This window comes from Carlito syrichta, unplaced genomic scaffold (assembly GCF_000164805.1).
Source record: "Carlito syrichta isolate Samal-C Ts95f unplaced genomic scaffold, Tarsius_syrichta-2.0.1 Scaffold305203, whole genome shotgun sequence".
Taxonomy (NCBI): Eukaryota; Metazoa; Chordata; class Mammalia; order Primates; family Tarsiidae; genus Carlito; species Carlito syrichta.
Window position 1 is genome coordinate 813,648 of NW_007249299.1, and position 17,945 is coordinate 831,592.

The following is a 17,945-nucleotide window of genomic DNA, read 5'->3' on the forward strand; positions in this document are numbered from 1 at the left end:
GGTTCTTATAGTTTGAGGTTTTACATTTAGGTCTTTGATCCATTTAGAGTTGATTTTTGTATATGGTGATAGATAGGAATCTTGTTTGAATCTTCTGCATGTGGTCAGCCAATTTTCCCAGCACCATTTACTGAAATAGGTTCTCCTCTCCCCAGTGGTTGATGGTAGAGGCTTTGTCACTCTCTTCCAGTATACAGTCGCCACTTCCCTGCAGGCCACTCGTCTGCCCCGGCCTGGCACACACCGGGTCTGTCCTGACCAATGATCTTGAGCAGCGCCTGGACTTCAGGCGCCTGACCAACACCAGCCATGGCAGCGATGCCACCAGGTACCAGCTCAGCTGCTTGCTCCCAGGCCACGAGCTGGATGTACAGGGCCTGGTATGCTGCCTCTGCCCACCGGGGGCCTTTGTGTCGGTGTCCCGAGACCACACCACCCGCCTCTGGACTCTAGACAGTCCTAACAGGGGCTTTACAGAAATGTATGAGTGGCCACTCCAATTTTGTATCTTGTGTATGCATCATACCTTCAAGTGACATGCACCCTCATGGACTAATTGCCACTGGAGGAAATGCCCACAATATTTGCATTTTTTTCACTGGACAGTCCAATGCCACTTTATATTCTAAAAGGTCACAAAAATACTGTTTGTAGTTTTTCATCTTGGAAATCTGGGACATTACTTAGTGGCTCATGGGACACCACTGCGAAAGTCTGGCTAAATGACAAATTCATGATGACCTTGCAGAGTCATACAGCTGCAGTATGAGCGTAAAGATCTTACCTGAACAGGGCTTAATACTGACTGGATCAGCAGACAAGACTATTAAACTGTGGAACAGGGCTTAATACTGACTGGATCAGCAGACAAGACTATTAAACTGTGGAAGTCTGGAAGATGTGAGAGGACTTTTTCAGGGCATGAAGACTGTAAGAGGTTTGGCAATTTTGAGTGAAACAGAATTTCTTTCCTGTGCAAATGATGCTAGTATTAGAAAGTGACAGATCACAGGCAAATGTCTTGAAGTATATTATGGATATACAAATTATATTTATAGCATATCTTTTTTTCCAAATTGTAAAGATTTTGTGACAACAGCAGAGAATAGATCTCAGAGAATTTGAAAACATGGAGAATGTGCTCAAACAGTCTGACTTCCAGCTCAGTCTATATGGTGCTACTGTGTGCTAGATAATGGTAACATTGTGGTTGGTGAGAGTGATGGTCTTATTAGAGTGGTAGAGGCTTTGTCAAAGATGAGTTGGTTGAGAAATTGAGGTTTTGCTTCTGGAATCTCTGTGCTGTTCCATTGGTCTATATGTCTGTTCTTGTACCAATACCAGGCTGTTTTGATTATTGTAGCTTTATAATAAAGCTTAAAGTCTGGGAGTGTGATGCCTCCCGCTTATTTTTATTTATTTTGCTGAGCATTGTTTTGGCTTTTTGTGGTCTTTTATGTATCCATATGAATCGCTGTATTGTTTCCAGGTCTGAGAGGAATGCTGCTGGTAATTTAATGGGTATTGTGTTAAATCTGTAGATAGCCTTGGGTAGGATGGACATCTTAACATTGCTGATTCATGAGCAAGGAGTATTTTTCCATTTGTTTGTGTCATCTTTGATTTCTTTGAGCAGTGTTGTGTAGTTTTCATTGTACAGGTTTTTCATGTCTCTGGTTAGGAAGTTGTCAGGGTATTTGTTTTGTGTGTGTGTGGCTATTGTGAGTGGGATTGTGCTTTTTATTTGGGTTTCTGTTTGTTTATTGTTCGTGTATAGGAATGTGACTGACTTTTGCACGTTTATTTTATACCCTGAGACTTTGCCAAAGTCCTTTATCGGTGCAAGATTGTTTTTGACAGATTCTCTTGGGTTTTCAAGGTATAGTATCATGTCATCTGCAAAAAGGGTAACTTCTTCTTTGCCTATTTGGATACCCCTGATTTCCTTCTCGTGTCTGATTGCTCTAACTAAGATTTTCAATACTATGTTAGACAGGAGGGGTGAGAGTGGGCATCCTTGTCTCGTTCCGGTTTTCAGGGGAGATAGTTCCAATTTCTGTCTGTTTAGCAGTATGTTGGCTGCGGGTTTCTCATAGATGGCGCTTACTATTTAAAAGTATGTTCCATCTATGCCTAGATGTTGCAGGGTTTTTATCAAGAAGGGATACTGGATTTTATCAAAAGCTTTTCCACATTGAATGATATAATCATACGGTTTTTGTTTTTACATCTGCTGCTGTATTTAATTACATTTATGGTCTTACAGATGTTGAACAAGCAAGCCCTACATCCCGGGGGTGAAGCCTACTTCGTCATGGTAGAGGATTTTTGAGATGTGTTGTTAGATCCAGTTTGCTAGAATCTTGTTGAGAATTTTACCATCTTATGTTCATCAAGGATATTGACCTGTAGTTCTCTTTCTTTCTTGGATCTTTACCCAGTTTGGGTGTCTTTGTAATGTTAAGCTTCATAAAATGCTTTGGGGAGAGTTCCATTGTTCTCAATTGCCTAGAATACTTTCAGTGGAATTGATAGCAGCTCCTCCTTGTATGTTTTGTAGAATTCTGCTGGAAAGCCATCTGGTCTAGGGCTTTTTTTTGTAGGTAGTTTTCTTATGACATAGTCTAATTCCTGGGTTGTTATTGGACTATCTAGGATCTCGATTTCTTCTTGTTTCAACCTTGGGAGGTTTTGTGATATAAGAAAGTCCTCCATTTCATTTAGGTTTTCGAGTTCGTTTCCATACAGGTATACATAGTAATCTCTGATAATCTTTTGTATTTCTTCAGGGTCAGTTGTGACTTGATCTTTTGCATTTCTGATTGTGTTTATTTGGGCTTTTTTCTCTTTTTCTTGGTCAGTGTAGCTAGGGGTTCATCAATTTTAGTTATCCTTTCAAAAAACTAACTTCTGGTTTTATTGACTTTTTTTGTATTTTTGTTTTCATTTTCCCGAATTTGGGATTCTATTTTGGTGATCTGGAATCATCTGCTGATGTGAAGGTTTCAGTGGCCTTGCTTTTCCAGCTTCCTTAGTTGATTTTTATGCTGTTAACTTGTAATTTTTCCATTTTCTTCATGTGTGTTCATAGAGATATGAATTCCCCTCCTAGTACTGATTTCATGGCATCCCAAAGATTTTAGTAAGCTGTTTCTTTATTTTTATTTGTTTCCAGGAATCTTTTAATATCTGTTTTGATTTCTTTGTTGACCCAGGAGTTGTTTAACATCATGGTGTTTAGTGTCCATGTCTTTGTGAGTTTTGGGGGAACTTTGTTGGTTTAATATTTATTTTTATTCCATCATGGCCTGAGAAGTTGCATAGCAGAATTTCAATCTTATGGAATTTGTTTATGCTTGGTTTATGGCCGAGGATGTGGTCGATCTTAGAGTAAGTTCCATGTGTTGATAATTAAATGTATATTCCTTGGTTGTTCTGTAGGTATCAATTAAGTCCATTTGGTTAAGCATCACATTGAGGTTCCGGATCTCCTTGTTGACATTTTGTCTTGATGATCTGTCTAGGGTTGTTAGTGGTGTGTTTAAGTCCCCAGCTATGATAGTGTTAGAGTCAATATGTTTCTTTAATTTACCTAGAAGCTGCTTTATGACAGTTGTTGTTAGATCTGGTTTGCTAGAATCTTGTTGAGAATTTTGTGTCCTATGTTGGGTGCACATATGCTTAGGATGGGTATTTCTGGTTGATGGATTGAACCTTTATCATTAAGTAGTGACCTGTATCTTTTTTAATTTTTAATAGCTTAAAGGGTATTTTGTCTGATATTAAGATCGCGACTCTTGCTTTCTTTTGTGTTCCATTGGCCTGAAATTTTGTTTACCATCCTCTTACTTTGAGTCTGTGAGTGTCCTTTCTAGTGAGATGAGTCTCTTGGGGACAATATATTGTTACCTTGTAATATTTTATCCGGTTTGCCATTCTGTGTCTTTTCAGTGGTGCATTTAGTCCATTCACAATTAGGCTAATTATTGAGATGTGAGAGTTTATCCCGATCATGAGGTTCTTATAGATTTCATGGTTGTTGCTGCTGTTTGTTTATTTGTTCATTGTCTTTCTTTTGATTTTGGGTTTGATTCATGTGTGTTTTCAATCTTTTTCCTGCATTCTTGTGAAGGGCGTTGTTCTTTTTTCCCTTTCTTTTGTGCTTAATACTTTCTTAAGTGTTATAGAGCTAGTCTTGAGGCAGTGTAAACTCTTATGGATTGAATGTCTGGGAAGGATTTTAATTCTCCGTGGCAGATGAAACTTAGCTGGGTAGATAATTCTTGGTTGAAATTGTTTATGTTTGAGAATTTTGAAGACTAGACTCCAAGCTCTAATTGGTCTTCCCCAGTAGGTATTCTGACCTTTCTCTCTTGCTTCCCTTAGGACTTTTTATACCTATTTTGTGTAGGTGAATACTGTGTATCTAGGAATTGTTCTTCTTATTTGTTGTCTCACAGGGGTCTCTGAATGTCTTGTGTTTGAATGGTCACATCACTGATGAGATGAGAGAAGTTTTCTTGGATAATTTCATGGAATGTTTGTTCCAGAGTGGTCTCTGTCTCTCTGCTGCCTGAGGAATTCCAATTACTCTTAGGTTTGGCCTCTTGAAGTAATCACTCATCTCTTGTATGTTTTGTTCTGTCTTTTTAAGCTTTTTTTCTATGTTTTTAGCAGTTTGGGTTAGTTCTGTATTTTGTGTCTTAAGTTCTAAGATTCTTTCTTCTGCTTGGTAAATTCTGCTTTCCATGCTTATCAGTTTGTTATTTATTTCATTCACTGTATTCTTTATTACTGTTATCTCAGTTATCAACTCCTTCATTCTTTCCTCTTGTCTCTCCTCAGTTCTATTCATTCTCTCTATTAATGTCTTGATATCTGGATTTGTGGTTTGAGACCAGTCATTCTGGGGGCTCTTCACTGTCTGAGTTCAAAGTCTGTATTCTCTGTGGCTGACCTCCCAGGGGTCTGTGTGAGACTCATATTCTTCCTTTGGTTTTTCTTCATTTGTGTAGGTTTTCCTCCTTCTGTTTTTTTTAAACCTCTTTAATTCTGTTGTTCAGTGATAGTGGGGATAGCTTTTATTTCTATTTGCTCAATCTCCTATTCTTCCTTATGTAGATCCTCTGGTTTTATTCAGTTCTGAATGGACTGGGGGTAGGGACCTGTGCTTTTTGCAGTTTTGAGATTTAATTAAGAGTGGAGCTGTGATTCCAAACTATCTGCAGATCCCAGTATCTTCTGACAGGTGTGTAGGCCCCCTGGAAGCCACTTCCCACTGCCTTACAATACATTCTGTCTGTGCAGTTGGGTGTCTGTTTGCCCCCTGGAAGCAAAATGAGATAAGATAAGGGAAAAGAATGGAAAAAGAAAGGAGGAAGATGAAGGGAAGGTGGAGAGAGAGAACAAGAGGGAAAACAGACAGGTATACCAACTAACGAATAAACACAGAAACAAAAATATGAAAAACAAAAAAGACAGAAACATACAGACAGCCTTGCAAACAAAGACCACCTGTTGATGCACTCTTTCTCAGATATACTAATACCAATATACAAACAGAAAATCTTTTTTTAAATAAAATTTAAAAACAGAAACACAGCAAATACAAAAATGTAAACAAAAACTGAAAGAAAAAAAAAACAAACAAGAAGAAAAAATAACCTCGCTCTGTGTCAGCTTTTGTAAATCCAGGTTCCTGCTTCCACCTCTGCCTTAGGGAGCACCTCTGGTATCCAGCTCCTCCACTCCCCTCCGCCCTCAGTGCAGCCTGATAGGGTTGCTCTCAGCGTGGGTCAGATGCCCCATGGACTACTGTGGGAGTAGAATGGCTTAGATTTGGACTCACTGCTGTCAAGTCTCCCACTCAGATCTGACGTGTCTGTGCCTTTTCCAGCATAGAGAAGGGGCATCTGTCTCTCCAAGTGTGATGAGAAGATAGCCTCTGGGTACCAAAATGGAGGCTAGGTGAAGGTGGACAGGGCACTGCAGGCTCTACCCACTCCAGACTGAGAAGATGGCGCCCATCAGCGTCTCATCACCAGTGTTGGAGCTTTATTACAGATTTCCATGACCTGCCTTGTCCATGCTTTCTCCTGCTTATGCCTAGTCTGCTGCTGCAGGTGATGGCATGGACTAGGTGCCAGGTGGTGAGCGGCAGCTGTTCTCTGCTGCCTTCTCTCAAGAGGCCCCAAGAACAGCAGATGAACTTGTGCACCCAGGTCTCCAATCTCAGGGCAGTGAAGGGTTATAGTAACCTCAGGCGGAGACCCCTGGGTGCATGAACCTGAATCTCCCCTCAGAGAGACTTCACTCACCCACCGGCACACACTCACTCACGCAGAGAGTCTTTATGGACACTCGATTTTGTGGAGACTCTCACAGTCTCAACCTGTTCCATCGCCATCTTGCCCGGAAGCTACTTTTAAGGTCTTATTTCTAAAAATATTTTCCATACCAGTATCCTGAAACATTTTCCCTGTGTTTTCTTTAAGTAGTTTTATAGTTTTTGAATGTGATGTTTTGGTCTTTTCTCAATTTTGAGTTAATTTTTTTAAGGTGGAGTTGGAGTTCTAGTTTTCTTTTTCTGCATATGAATATTCAGTTTGCCATTAGTTAAAGTGATTGTTCCTTCCCCAGTGTGTTTACCTGACTTCTTTGTCAAAATTCAATTAGCTATAGATGTAGATTAATTTCTGGGTTCTCCAATCTGGTCTGTCTGTAAAGAATGTTGTTGGTTTTTAATAGGTATTACACTGAATCTGCAGATTGCTTTGGGTAGCATGGTCATTTTTAGCAATGTTAATTTTTCTGGTCAATGAGCATGAGATGTCTTTCCTTTTGTTTATTTGTACGTTCAGTTTTTTTGGTCAGTGTTTTTAGTTTTCATCTCTTTCGTTAAATTTATTCCTAGGTACTTTTTGTGTGTTGCTGTCATATGGAATTGCCTTCTTGATTTCTTTTTCAGGTAGTTCTTTATCTGTGTCTAGAAATACTACTGATTTTGTATGTTGATTTTTGTATTGTGCAATTTTACTGAATTTGTTTATCAATTCTAGACATTTTTTGGTAGAGTCTTTAGGTTTGTCAATATGTAAGATCATGTCATCTGCAAACCGGAACAGTTTGACTTCCTTCTTTCCAATTAATATGCCTTTTATTTCTTTCACTTGCCTGAGTACTCTAGCTAGGGAATCTAGTACTTTTTGAATAAAAATGGTGAGAGTAGGCATTCTTTCTTATTCTAGTTTTTAGAGATGCTTTTAGCTTTTCACCATTCAGTATTATGTTAGCTGTGGATTTGTTATATGTGGCCTTTATTATGATGTACTTTTGTTTTATACCTAACTTATTGAGAATTTTTATCATGAAGGAATGTTGTTTTTTTGTTTTTTTGTTTTTTGTCTTTTTGGAGTCTCACTCTGTTGCCCAGACTGGAGTGCTGCAACACACTCATGGCCACTGCAGCCTCAACCTGCTGGGCTCAGGAGATCCTTCTGCCTCAGCCTTCCAAGTAGCTGGAACTACAGATGTGCACTGCCACACCCCGCTAATTTTTTGATCTATTGTAGAGACAAGATCTTGTCAAGTTGCCCAGGCTGGTCTCAAACCCCTGTGCTCAGGCAGTCCTCTTGCCTCTGTCTCCCAAAGTATTGGGATTGCAGACATTAGCCACCACTCTCAGCTGTTGAATTTTTACCAATATTTTTTCTGCCAAGATGATTACATGGTGTTTGTCTTTCATTCTATTGATGTGATGTAAACATTTGTGGATTTGCATGCTTTTAACCCTCCTTGCATTCTTGGGACAAATCCCACTTTATCATGGTATATTTGTCATGTACCATTAGATTTGTTTTGTTAGTATTTTGTTGAAGATTTTTACATCTGTTTATCAAGGATATTGACTATAGTATTCTTTTTTTTTAATTGTTTCTTTCTCTGGTTTTGATATCAGGATTATGCTGACCTCATAGAATAAGGTTGGAAGAATTCCCTCTGCTTTAATTTTTTTGGAAAAGTTTGAAAAAAATTGGTATTTTTCTTTAAAGGTTTAGTAGAATTCAGCAGTAAAGCTATTTGGTCCCAGACTTTTCTTTGTTACAAGAATTATTATTAGTGGTTCACTCTCATTACTTGGTTTTGGTCTTTTGGGGTTTTCTGGTTATTCTTGGTTCAATCTTGATAGGTTGCATATGTCCAGAAATTAAACCAACTACTGGTTTTGTTGATCTTTTAATATATACAAGTCTCAATTTTGTTTATTTCTGCTCTGATCATTTTTATTTCTTTCATTCTACTAATTTTGGGTGTGGATTGTTCTTGCTTTTCTCCTACAGGTGCATCGTTAGGTTCTTTATTTGAAATTTTTTTCTTTTTCCTTTGTTTTTTTGGAATCAGCATCTGTTGCCCAGGCTGAAGTGCAGTGGCACAATCATGGCTACTGCAGCCTTAACCTGCTGGGTTCAAGCATTCCTTTCTCCTCAGTCCTCCAAGTAGCTGGAACTACAGGTGCGTGCCACCTCACCCAGCTAATTTTTTTTATCTGTTGTAGAGTTAAGGTCTCACCATGTTGCCTAGGCCGGTCTCAAACTCCTGGGCTCAGGCAGTCCACTCCATTCGCCTCAGCTCTGAACTCTTTCCCTTTTTTTAATGTAGGCATTTATTGCTGTAGGTTTGCTTTACCTCTTAATACTGCATTTTCTGTGTCCCATAGATTATGGCGTGTTTCTATTTTCATTTGTTTCAAGAATTTTAAATTTTATTTTTAATTTCTTCCTTTAGCTGTTGGTTGTTCCAGAGCATGTTGTACAATTTGCATGTATTTGTATAGTTTTGAATGTTACTGTTGTTACTGATGCCTAGTTGTATTTCATTGTGGACAGATAAGATACTTGATATGATTTCAATTTTTTAAAGATTTTTGATGCTTGTTTGTGTCTTAACATATAGTCAGTCCTAGAGAATATTTCATATGCTGATTAAAAGAATGTGCACTCTTATTAACATAAATAACATTTTTATGAAAAATAGCTATATTCTCAAAAATTCAGTACAAAGAGTGCTATTGTTTTACATTTTTCCAAACTGCTTTGATGGATATGTGATAGAAGACAGCCGAATTCTCATACTTCTGCATTCAATCTCTTGTTATGTATTCTTTTGGCTGAAGTAGGAAGAGAAAACCCGACCTCGTAGGTATGTAATTAGAAAAGAGAAGATCTCACAGAGTCCTGGCTTTGATAATCTCTGATCTATAGAATTAACAATCTGGCAAACACTGCATTCATTCATGTGAGAGGTTACAAATCTACATTGGTCTCAAGCTCTCAGCTCCAGCCTGTTCTGGGTCAGGCACTCTTTGATCTATCTCTGAGTATGAACTTCACTCACATTTTACTAAGAAGGCCCAAGCCATCCAATAATGACTTTCTAGCAATCATTTTTTAATATTCTTTAGTTTTGCTTTTTTAAAAAATGTGTGTATTCTGAAGCTTTTGGGTGAAATGTTCTGTAAATGTCTATCAGGTCCATTTGGTCTGTGGTGCAATTTAACTGTTTTTTTGTTGGTTTTCTGTCTAGATGATCTGTTTAAGGCTGAGGGTAGGATATTGAATTCTCCAGTTATTATTGTATTGGTGTCTATCTCTCTTTTTAGAACTAATATTTGCTTTATATTTCTGGGTGCTCCAACTTTGAGTGTATATATATTTACAATTGTATTATCTCTCTGAATTGATGCCTTTATTTTTATATAATGTTCTTCTTTGTCTCTTTTTACAGCTTTTGACTTGTAGTCTGTTTTGTCTGCTATAAATATAGCTTTCCTTCCCCCTTTTGGCTTCTGTTTTCATGAAATGTCTTTTTCTATTTCTTCATTTTCAGTCTGTCTGTCTCTTTACGGGTGAGGTCAGTTTCCTGTAGGCAGCATATAGTCAGGTCATGTTTTTTTATCCTTATAACCAATCTATATCTTTTAAATTGGAAGTTTAATCCATTTATATTTAAGATTATTATTTATAGGTGAAGATTCCTATCATTTTGTTGATTGTTTTCTGGTTGTTTTGTCCATCCTTTGTTTCTTACTTTTATTGATTTTTGCAATTGAGTGGGTTTTTTTATAGTGATAAGATTTTATTTCTCTTTCTCCTTCCTGTATCAACTCTCCCAGTGTGTTTTATAGTTTTACATGTTTTCATGATAGTGTTTATTGTCTTTTCACTTCCAGGTGTAAGAGTCCCTTGAGCATTTCTTGTAAAGCCAATCTAGTGATAATTAATTCCCTTTGCTTGTCTAAGAAACATTTTATTTCTTCTTCATTTCTTAAGGATAACTTTGCTGGGTAATATTATTGCCTGACAGGCTTGTTTTTTTTTTCCTTTCAGTATTTTTAGTATATAATCTCATGCTCTCCTGTTCTGTAAGATTTCTGCTGAGAAATCTGCTGTTAGTCTAATGGAGATTGCCTTATATTGACTTGATGTTTTTCTCTTGCTACTTTTAGAATTCTTTCTTTGTCTTTGACTTTTGAAAGTTTGGCTGCAATGTGTCTCAGAAATGATGTATTTGAGTTGAATGTGTTTGGTTGAATCTGTTTAAGGTTCTTTGAGCTTCCTAGACCTGGACGCTCATTTCTCTTCCAAGGCTTGGGAAGTTTTCTGCTTTTGTTTCATTAAATATATTTGTTACAACTTTCCCTTCTCCGTCTGGGATGCCCATTAGTGGTGTCACATAAATAATCCTGTACGGGACAGGTGCAGTGGCTCACACCTATAATCCTAGCACTTTAGTAGACTAAGGTGAGAGGACTACCTGAGCCCACAGGTTCTAGACCAGCCTGGGCAACTTGGCAAGCGTTCATCTATACAATAAATCAAGAAAAATTAGCTAGGTGTGATGGCACATGCCTATAGTAGTTCCAGCTACTTGGAAGACTGAGGTGAAAGGATCACCTGAGCCCAGCAGCTCAAGGCTGCAGTGCCATGAGCATGTCACTGCACTCTAGCTTGGGTGACAGAGTGAGACTCCAACTCAAAAATAAGTGAATAAATAATCCTGTAGACTTTCTTCATTCTTTTTATTTATTTATTTATTTATTCACCTGTGTTATTTTAAAAGACCTATCTTCAAGTTCACAGATTTTTTTTTTCTGCCTGACCTAGCCTGTTGTTGAAGCTCTCTGTTACATTTTTATTTTATTCAGTTCTGAGATTTCTGTTTTGTTCTTTGCTATGGTATCTGTATCCTTATTGAATTTCTCATTTAAATCATGAATTATTTTCCTGATTCTGTTGACTGTGTATCTGTATTACCTTCTATATCACTGAGTGTCCCTAAGATTGTAATTTTGAATTTTTTCTGGTATTTTATATATTTCCTTATGGTTGAGTTCTTAGTGGAAAATTAGTGTTTTACTTGGGAGGTGTCATCTCTCCTTGCTTTTTCATGTATGATGTGTCCTATGTTGATTTATATGCATCTGGTGGAAGCATCACCTTTTCCAATGTTATGGAGTAGGTTTTCTAGGAAAAGACTTATTCATATGAACAGGTCTTAAGGTGTTGGTTCAGTGGTGTGTGTTGGTGTTGTGTATTCGCTGTAGTTTCTTGAGTTGTAATCTTCAATAGTAATATTTGCAAGTGTCTCTGTGGCCGAGGCTGAGAGAGTTTGTGGCAGCAGTGGCACAGCTTTGCTGGTGATGAACTTGCTGGGCTGTTTCTCGAGTCAGGAGTGCATGTGTGCACACAGTGGGTCTGCAAACTTGGGGTCTGGCTGACTGGGATTGGAGCCAAGGAACTGTTAATCTGCGCAGGAGCACAGGCACGTGGTTTCTCAGGCAAGCTGTTTGTATGCCTACAGCAGCACCTTGTGGCTGACCTGGAGTCACATCTTCTGAAGTGGTCCACAGGCTGTTTATTAGGCTTGAGATGTGGTCACACAGGTTCTTGGCAGGCCTGAGTGTGTCTTACCAGGTGCATCCCATGAGGCTGTTTCTCAGGCCTGGGATGCAGGCGTAAGGCTGCTCAACTAGCCCAAGGGCATGTCTGCTGGGGTGATCCATGAGGCTCTTTCTCAGGTTCAGAACTTATTCCAGGCAGCTCAACTGGCTCAGGGGCATGCCCACCAGAGGTGGCCCTTGGGGCTGTTTCTCAGACCCAATATGCAGGCCCATAGTTGCTTGGCTGATCTGGGTGACTTCCCACCAGGGTTGGCTCACAGGGCCTGCAGAGGCCGTTGCCGTCACACCGCCCACCTGGGCTTCCAGTCACCACAAGTATGTCTTTATTCCAGCGTTCTCCCTTCAGTACAAGCCATAGCAGTTCACTCATTGCCCCAGTCCGTCCTTGTGGGAGGACAAGTGCCAGGCATCTCCAGTCAGCCGTCTTGCTGATGTTACTTCCTCTGCCATTCCTTAATTCAGTGCAATGTTTAGCTCCTGAGGACCATGGACCCTGGCAAAAAGGAATTGGTTGATTAGCAGTTCAGACTTGATCATAGATTTTGAGAAAAATGATATAGGTTCTGGTTCTTTTTGAAGCAGTTTAATATATTCAGTTTTAGCAAGTGAATAAAAAGACTTGAAAAAGTATAGATGTTGGCTGGGCACAGTGGCTCACACCTGTAATCCCAGCACTTTGGGAGGTAGAGGCAAGAGAATTGCCTGAGTCTAGGGGTTCAAGACTAGCCTGGGCAATTTGGCAAGACCTCATCTCTACAATAAATCAAAAAATTATCCAGGTGTGGCAGTGTGCACTTGTTGTTCCAGCTACTTGGAAGACTGTGGTGGAAGGATCGCCTGAGCCCAGCAATTCGAGACTGGTGGCTATGAGCATGCCACTGTCCTCCAGCCTGGGCAACAGAGTGAGACTCTGACTAAAAAAAAAAAAAGACAAGAAAAGGCATAAATGTGACTTTATTTGGCTAATAAGTCATCTGAATGTTATGTTATTATGTATATTATTGTATCTACTTTAAATAATATTTTCAATTTGTGGAAGATTTCCTGTTTGACTGAATAACATAATGTGTTTTCCAAGGCCACTGCTGAAAGTGGTTTTTCCAGTGAAATTATGGCTCCTATCAGTGTTACTATAGTATTGTGCAGTTTGGTAGTAACTTAACTTTCAAATGTCCTGCTTAGGATATTACTCTGTTCCAAAAAAAATTAGCATATACATTGTGATATTTAACCATATACCTTGCAGTTGTTTAACAGAAGACATAAAAATGGTTGGCTTTGGCCGGGCTCGGTGGCTTAACCTGTAATCCCAGCACTTTGGGAGGCCGAGGTGAGCGTATTACCTGAGCCCGCGGGTTCGAGACCCACCTGGGCAACTTGACAAGACCTCATCTCTACAATAAATCAAAAATTAGCTGGGCGTGGTAGTGCGCGCCTGTAATTCCAGCTACTTGGAAGGCTGAGGCGAAAGGATCACCGGAGCCCAGCAGGTCGAGGCTGCGGTGGCTGGGAGCGGCCACTGCACTCCAGTCTGAGTGACAGAGTGAGACTCCAACTCAAAAAAAAATAAAATAAAAATAAATGGTTGGTTTTGCTATTCTGTAAAGGTAAAAGTAAAGAAATAAGGATAGACCAAAGGAAAAATACTAGGCTATATTAAGATGAAATGACTTAATATTTCTTACTATTACTTAATGTTACTTACCAAAACATGTTCACCCTACTCATTTCTTTATGTTTCAGATGCAGAAAGGAAAAGTTTATACACTCTTTTTCTGGAATCTGTACAGTCCCGTCTTCGACATGGTGAAGATTTCACTCCACAGGTTCTTACTGAGCAGCAGGCAACCAAAGAGAATGTTATTAAGATGCAGTCCATCGCTGAAGGGCACTTCGAACTGGATGATGTTCACGATCCCCTGCTTGCCATTAACTTTGCAAGGTGACACACACCTGCAAGTTTCTCAGTGATTAAAATGGCAGAATCTGTGCAGTGTTTAGTAGCTGTTTATTTCTGCCATGTATGGCTTTCCAGCCTTAAAAACTCCTGTAGCCTGTCCTTTCTAATGAATGGAATACAAGGTATTATGTGCACTTATTTCAGATATATGGTTTGGCCTCTTAGTTGTTTGTGAACATCTACAGACTTGGCCCTGCCATCTTGTCTGTGTGCCCCCAGTCTCCTGGGAGTGCTGTCATTCACTCAAAATGTGCTTTGAAAGTCTGGTTTGTGAGCAGGCATCAGACACACATTGAGTCAGGGTCCCATTGGCATAAAATGTATCTTAGGCTTAGATGCTCTTAGGGCTCTTAGCCCAGTGAAATAAATCATTAATGCCCACTCAATGCTGATTGTCTGATGGCCAGCATTCACTCTGTGCTACCCTGATAGCTAGAAGGACAACTGCTGTACCTGATCTTAAGGCAGCAGTGATTCTGAAAGACTGGGCACTCAAAGGATATTTTGGGGAGAAAGAATTTTCTCTTTACATTATAGTTGGTAATTTTAAAACTAAATTGAGCCCTGGGGTTTTGATTTAAGATCATTCTGTTGATAGCAGGTCAAAAAAAAAAAGACTCATGTTTTTATCTTGAAGGTTATATTTGGAACAGAGTGATTTTCATGAGAAATTTGCTGGTGGTGATGTATGCGTGGATAGATCATCGGAATCTGTGACATGCCAGACTTTTGAATTAACACTGAGGTCGTGCCTCTATCCTCATATTGATAAGCAGTATCTAGATTGCTGTGGAAATCTTATGCAGACTCTAAAAAAAGATTACAGGTAAAAAAGAACAATTTAAGTTTTAGAAGTCATTAGTTAGTTGTACCTTAAGAATGGATGGGGGTTGGGCTTGGTGGCTCAACCTGTAATCCCAGCACTTGAGAGATTGTCTGAGCCCGCGGGTTTAAGACCAGTCTGGACAACTTGGCAAGACCTCGTCTCTACAATAAATAAAAAAAAAAAAAAAATTAACTGGGCTTGGTAGCGTGCGCCTGTGGTTCTGGCTACTTGGACTGCTGAGGCAGAAGGATCCCCGAAGCCCAGCAGGTCGATGCTGGGGTGGCCATGAGTATGCCACTGCACTCCAGCCTGGACGACAGTGAGACTCCAACAACAACAAAAAATGGATGGAATTATCTTAAACCTCTCTTTCAAGTCTGTTTTTGTTAGAGTAGGAAATGGATATACAGTAAACAATTTTTTGAGAGGATCAGTTGAACAATTTTTTCTTACTGTGTTGTGAAATTTAATTATTTCTGAGAACCTATTCCAAAAGAAATAGCTTGAAAAAGCTTGTTACACAAAAATGCCCATCATAAAGTTTGCTATTAGAATGAAAATCACGAAATTAGTAACAGATGAATAGTTCTGGCATATCTATGAATGTGGCATACCCATATCCATGTATAGTTCATAAAAATTATATTGATTGAAATCCATGTGTGATATGATAGAATCCAGATTTTGTTGAATGTATTTTTTAAAAAGACTGGAAAGAAATACCCCAAATACTAACAATGGAAATTCACCATGGATGGTGGGATTTGAATTAACTTTTTTGTTACATCTTTGTGATAACATTTCTTTCTGATGAGTAGAGGAAAACATACTATTTTTATTACTTTAAAAAGTATTTAAGAGGTGTTAATATTTCTAACTTTAGTAACAGAATGTAAACTTGTTTTACTGAAAATAGCAGGGTAGGGCCAGGTCTGTGTCTCACACCTATGATCCCAGTGCTTTGGGAGGCCAAGGCGGGAGTTGCTTGAGGCAAGGAGTTCAAGACCAGCCTGGGTACCACAGTGAGACCCTGTCTCTGCAGAAAAATTTTTAAAAACTAACTGGGCTTGATGGCACATGCTGGGAGTCCCAGCTACTTGGGAGGCTGAGGCGGGAAGAACACTTGAGGCCGAGAGTTTAGGCTGCTGTGAGCTATGATTGTGCCATTACACTCCAGCCTGGCAAAGTAAGACTGTCTCAAAATTTAAAAAAGGAGAGGGAGGTCCTGCGGGGCCAGGTACAAAACCGAGTATTTATCCAGAATCCTGCCTATGAATATCAAAGATCTTTCTGTCACTTATTTTCTCTCCTTTTAGGTTGGTAGAGTACTTGCAGGCCATGAGGAATTTTTTCTTAATGGAAGGTGGAGATACCATGTATGACTTCTACACATCAATTTTTGATAAAATAAGAGAAAAAGAAACCTGGCAGAATGTGTCTTTTCTTAATGTCCAGCTACAGGAAGCAGTAGGACAGCGTTATCCTGAAGATAGTTCACGGTAAAATATGGAAGGCCTCTTTATTTAAATTAATATAAATTAAGCTTGTGCCAAAAAGTCTTCTGTGAATTATATATATTATTTAATCCTCACACTCTCCCTGTGAGTTTTACTAATACTGTTTTACATATGAGAAAATCGAGGCAGTTGTTAGCTAGGCAACTCTCCCCTGAGCAAGAGAAGATGATGAGCTAGGGCCGTCCTCAGCCCCACATCACTGGCTGCCAGTTTATCAGTCCCACCTTCTAGAGAGCATCCCTGACCACTCAGGGCTGGCTCAGAGCTCTCCTGTGCCTCTGTCTCTCTCATCTTGCTCCTTTGCACCAGAAGGGACTTGGCCCTCACCAGAGAAACCTCAGAACACCAGCCGGGACCTCTGCCGCTCACAGGCGCCTTGTCATAGTCGGGCTGAGCTTTCTCTCGGGAGGGAGTAAGCTTTTTACTGTCTGGCTCCATTTTCCCAGCCTTGTGTCTTACACACATACTGACCCTGTTCTGTCTCCTACCATACTTTGCATTTCAGGGATTTGGAAGTATTTCTGGTTTCCCTAAATGCTATCCTTCCTCCTTCATCAATGGCAGACTCTCAGTTCTCGAGCCTGGCAGTGGTCTGCTCGCTCCTGCAACAGCTATGTTTTCACAAATCTGCTGGACTGGAGTCTCTGAAGGGAGGAGAGATCAGCTTTCTCTCACCTGCTAAGTGCAGCACCTGACAAAATATTCACTAGATGCCTACTAAGCACTGAGTAAATGTAGATGCATCGGGTTGTTAGAGCTCAGAAAGTTCTGACCAGTGCCTATGCCACAGAATGAATTAGCTAATTCATAATCACATGCTGCCCTTTACGTGACTGGTTTTAAGGCTAACTCCCCATGTGGACCTCCCATACTGTGCATCCAGGCGTCACCTTGGGGCCTCTATGACTGTGGGAGAGTCTTGGTAGTCACTGATGGGACCGTTTTGAGGATAAGAGATAAGGACCCTGATGGTGCCTGCCACGTGGGCATTTCCATGTACCTATTAGCTGCTTTCTTTCTCTTAAGAGTCACATTAATGCCTGTCTCAGGAACATGTGGAAGCAGCAGTGTGTGCTGCTGTGCTGAAGAAGCAGCCCCATCTTGTCTGGATGCAGCTCTCAATGCCACTGTTCTCTGACCCTGCATGGCTACCTCGGCCCACTGTTCTCATCCTCTCCCAGCCCGTGTAGAGGTTTCATCTTTCAAACCTGTTGCCTGAATTTTACCAGAATTAAGTTCCCAGCCTTCACATTGCACTACCATTACATTTTCTTCCCCAACTTCATCTTTTTTCCTGACTTATCTCATTAAGTACTCTCTTATAGGTAAACTCATTTAAAAACGTCATCCCTCTTCTGTATTTATAAATTCTAGAATATATGCTAGAAAACACACTAATTGGAATATTTTCATTCCCTTGGCATCTTTTTTGAATATTACTTTTATGTAAATAAACATAAAATGCTAATTGTTATGTTTAAATAGCATTTTCATATGACGTAGTACTTTACAAACTAAACTGAAATTTCTTTTTTAGTCTGTCTATATCATTTGAAAATGTTGACACAGCTAAGAAGAAACTACCTGTTCATATCTTAGATGGTCTGACCCTGAGCTACAAGGTACATGCTGATATTTTTTGTGCAAACATTGTTTTCTGTTTAAATTTTTTTTTTTTTTTTT

At 39.5% G+C, this 17,945-nt stretch overlaps 1 protein-coding gene across 5 annotated transcripts in view; it reads left to right on the forward strand.

The window, feature by feature from the left end:
* Window positions 1-17,945, forward strand: part of TUBGCP5 (tubulin gamma complex associated protein 5) — a 65,703-nt gene that overhangs the window by 30,917 nt on the left and 16,841 nt on the right. For 4 of the 5 annotated variants that reach the window (XM_008061320.1, XM_008061323.1, XM_021714075.1 and 1 more), the window contains exons 14-17: window positions 13,703-13,901; window positions 14,557-14,745; window positions 16,062-16,244; window positions 17,800-17,884. In XM_008061320.1, coding sequence (XP_008059511.1) covers window positions 13,703-13,901; window positions 14,557-14,745; window positions 16,062-16,244; window positions 17,800-17,884 — 656 coding nt within the window. The remainder of the gene's footprint in view (window positions 1-13,702; window positions 13,902-14,556; window positions 14,746-16,061; window positions 16,245-17,799; window positions 17,885-17,945) is intronic. The other variant, XM_008061322.1, reaches the window with a different exon arrangement.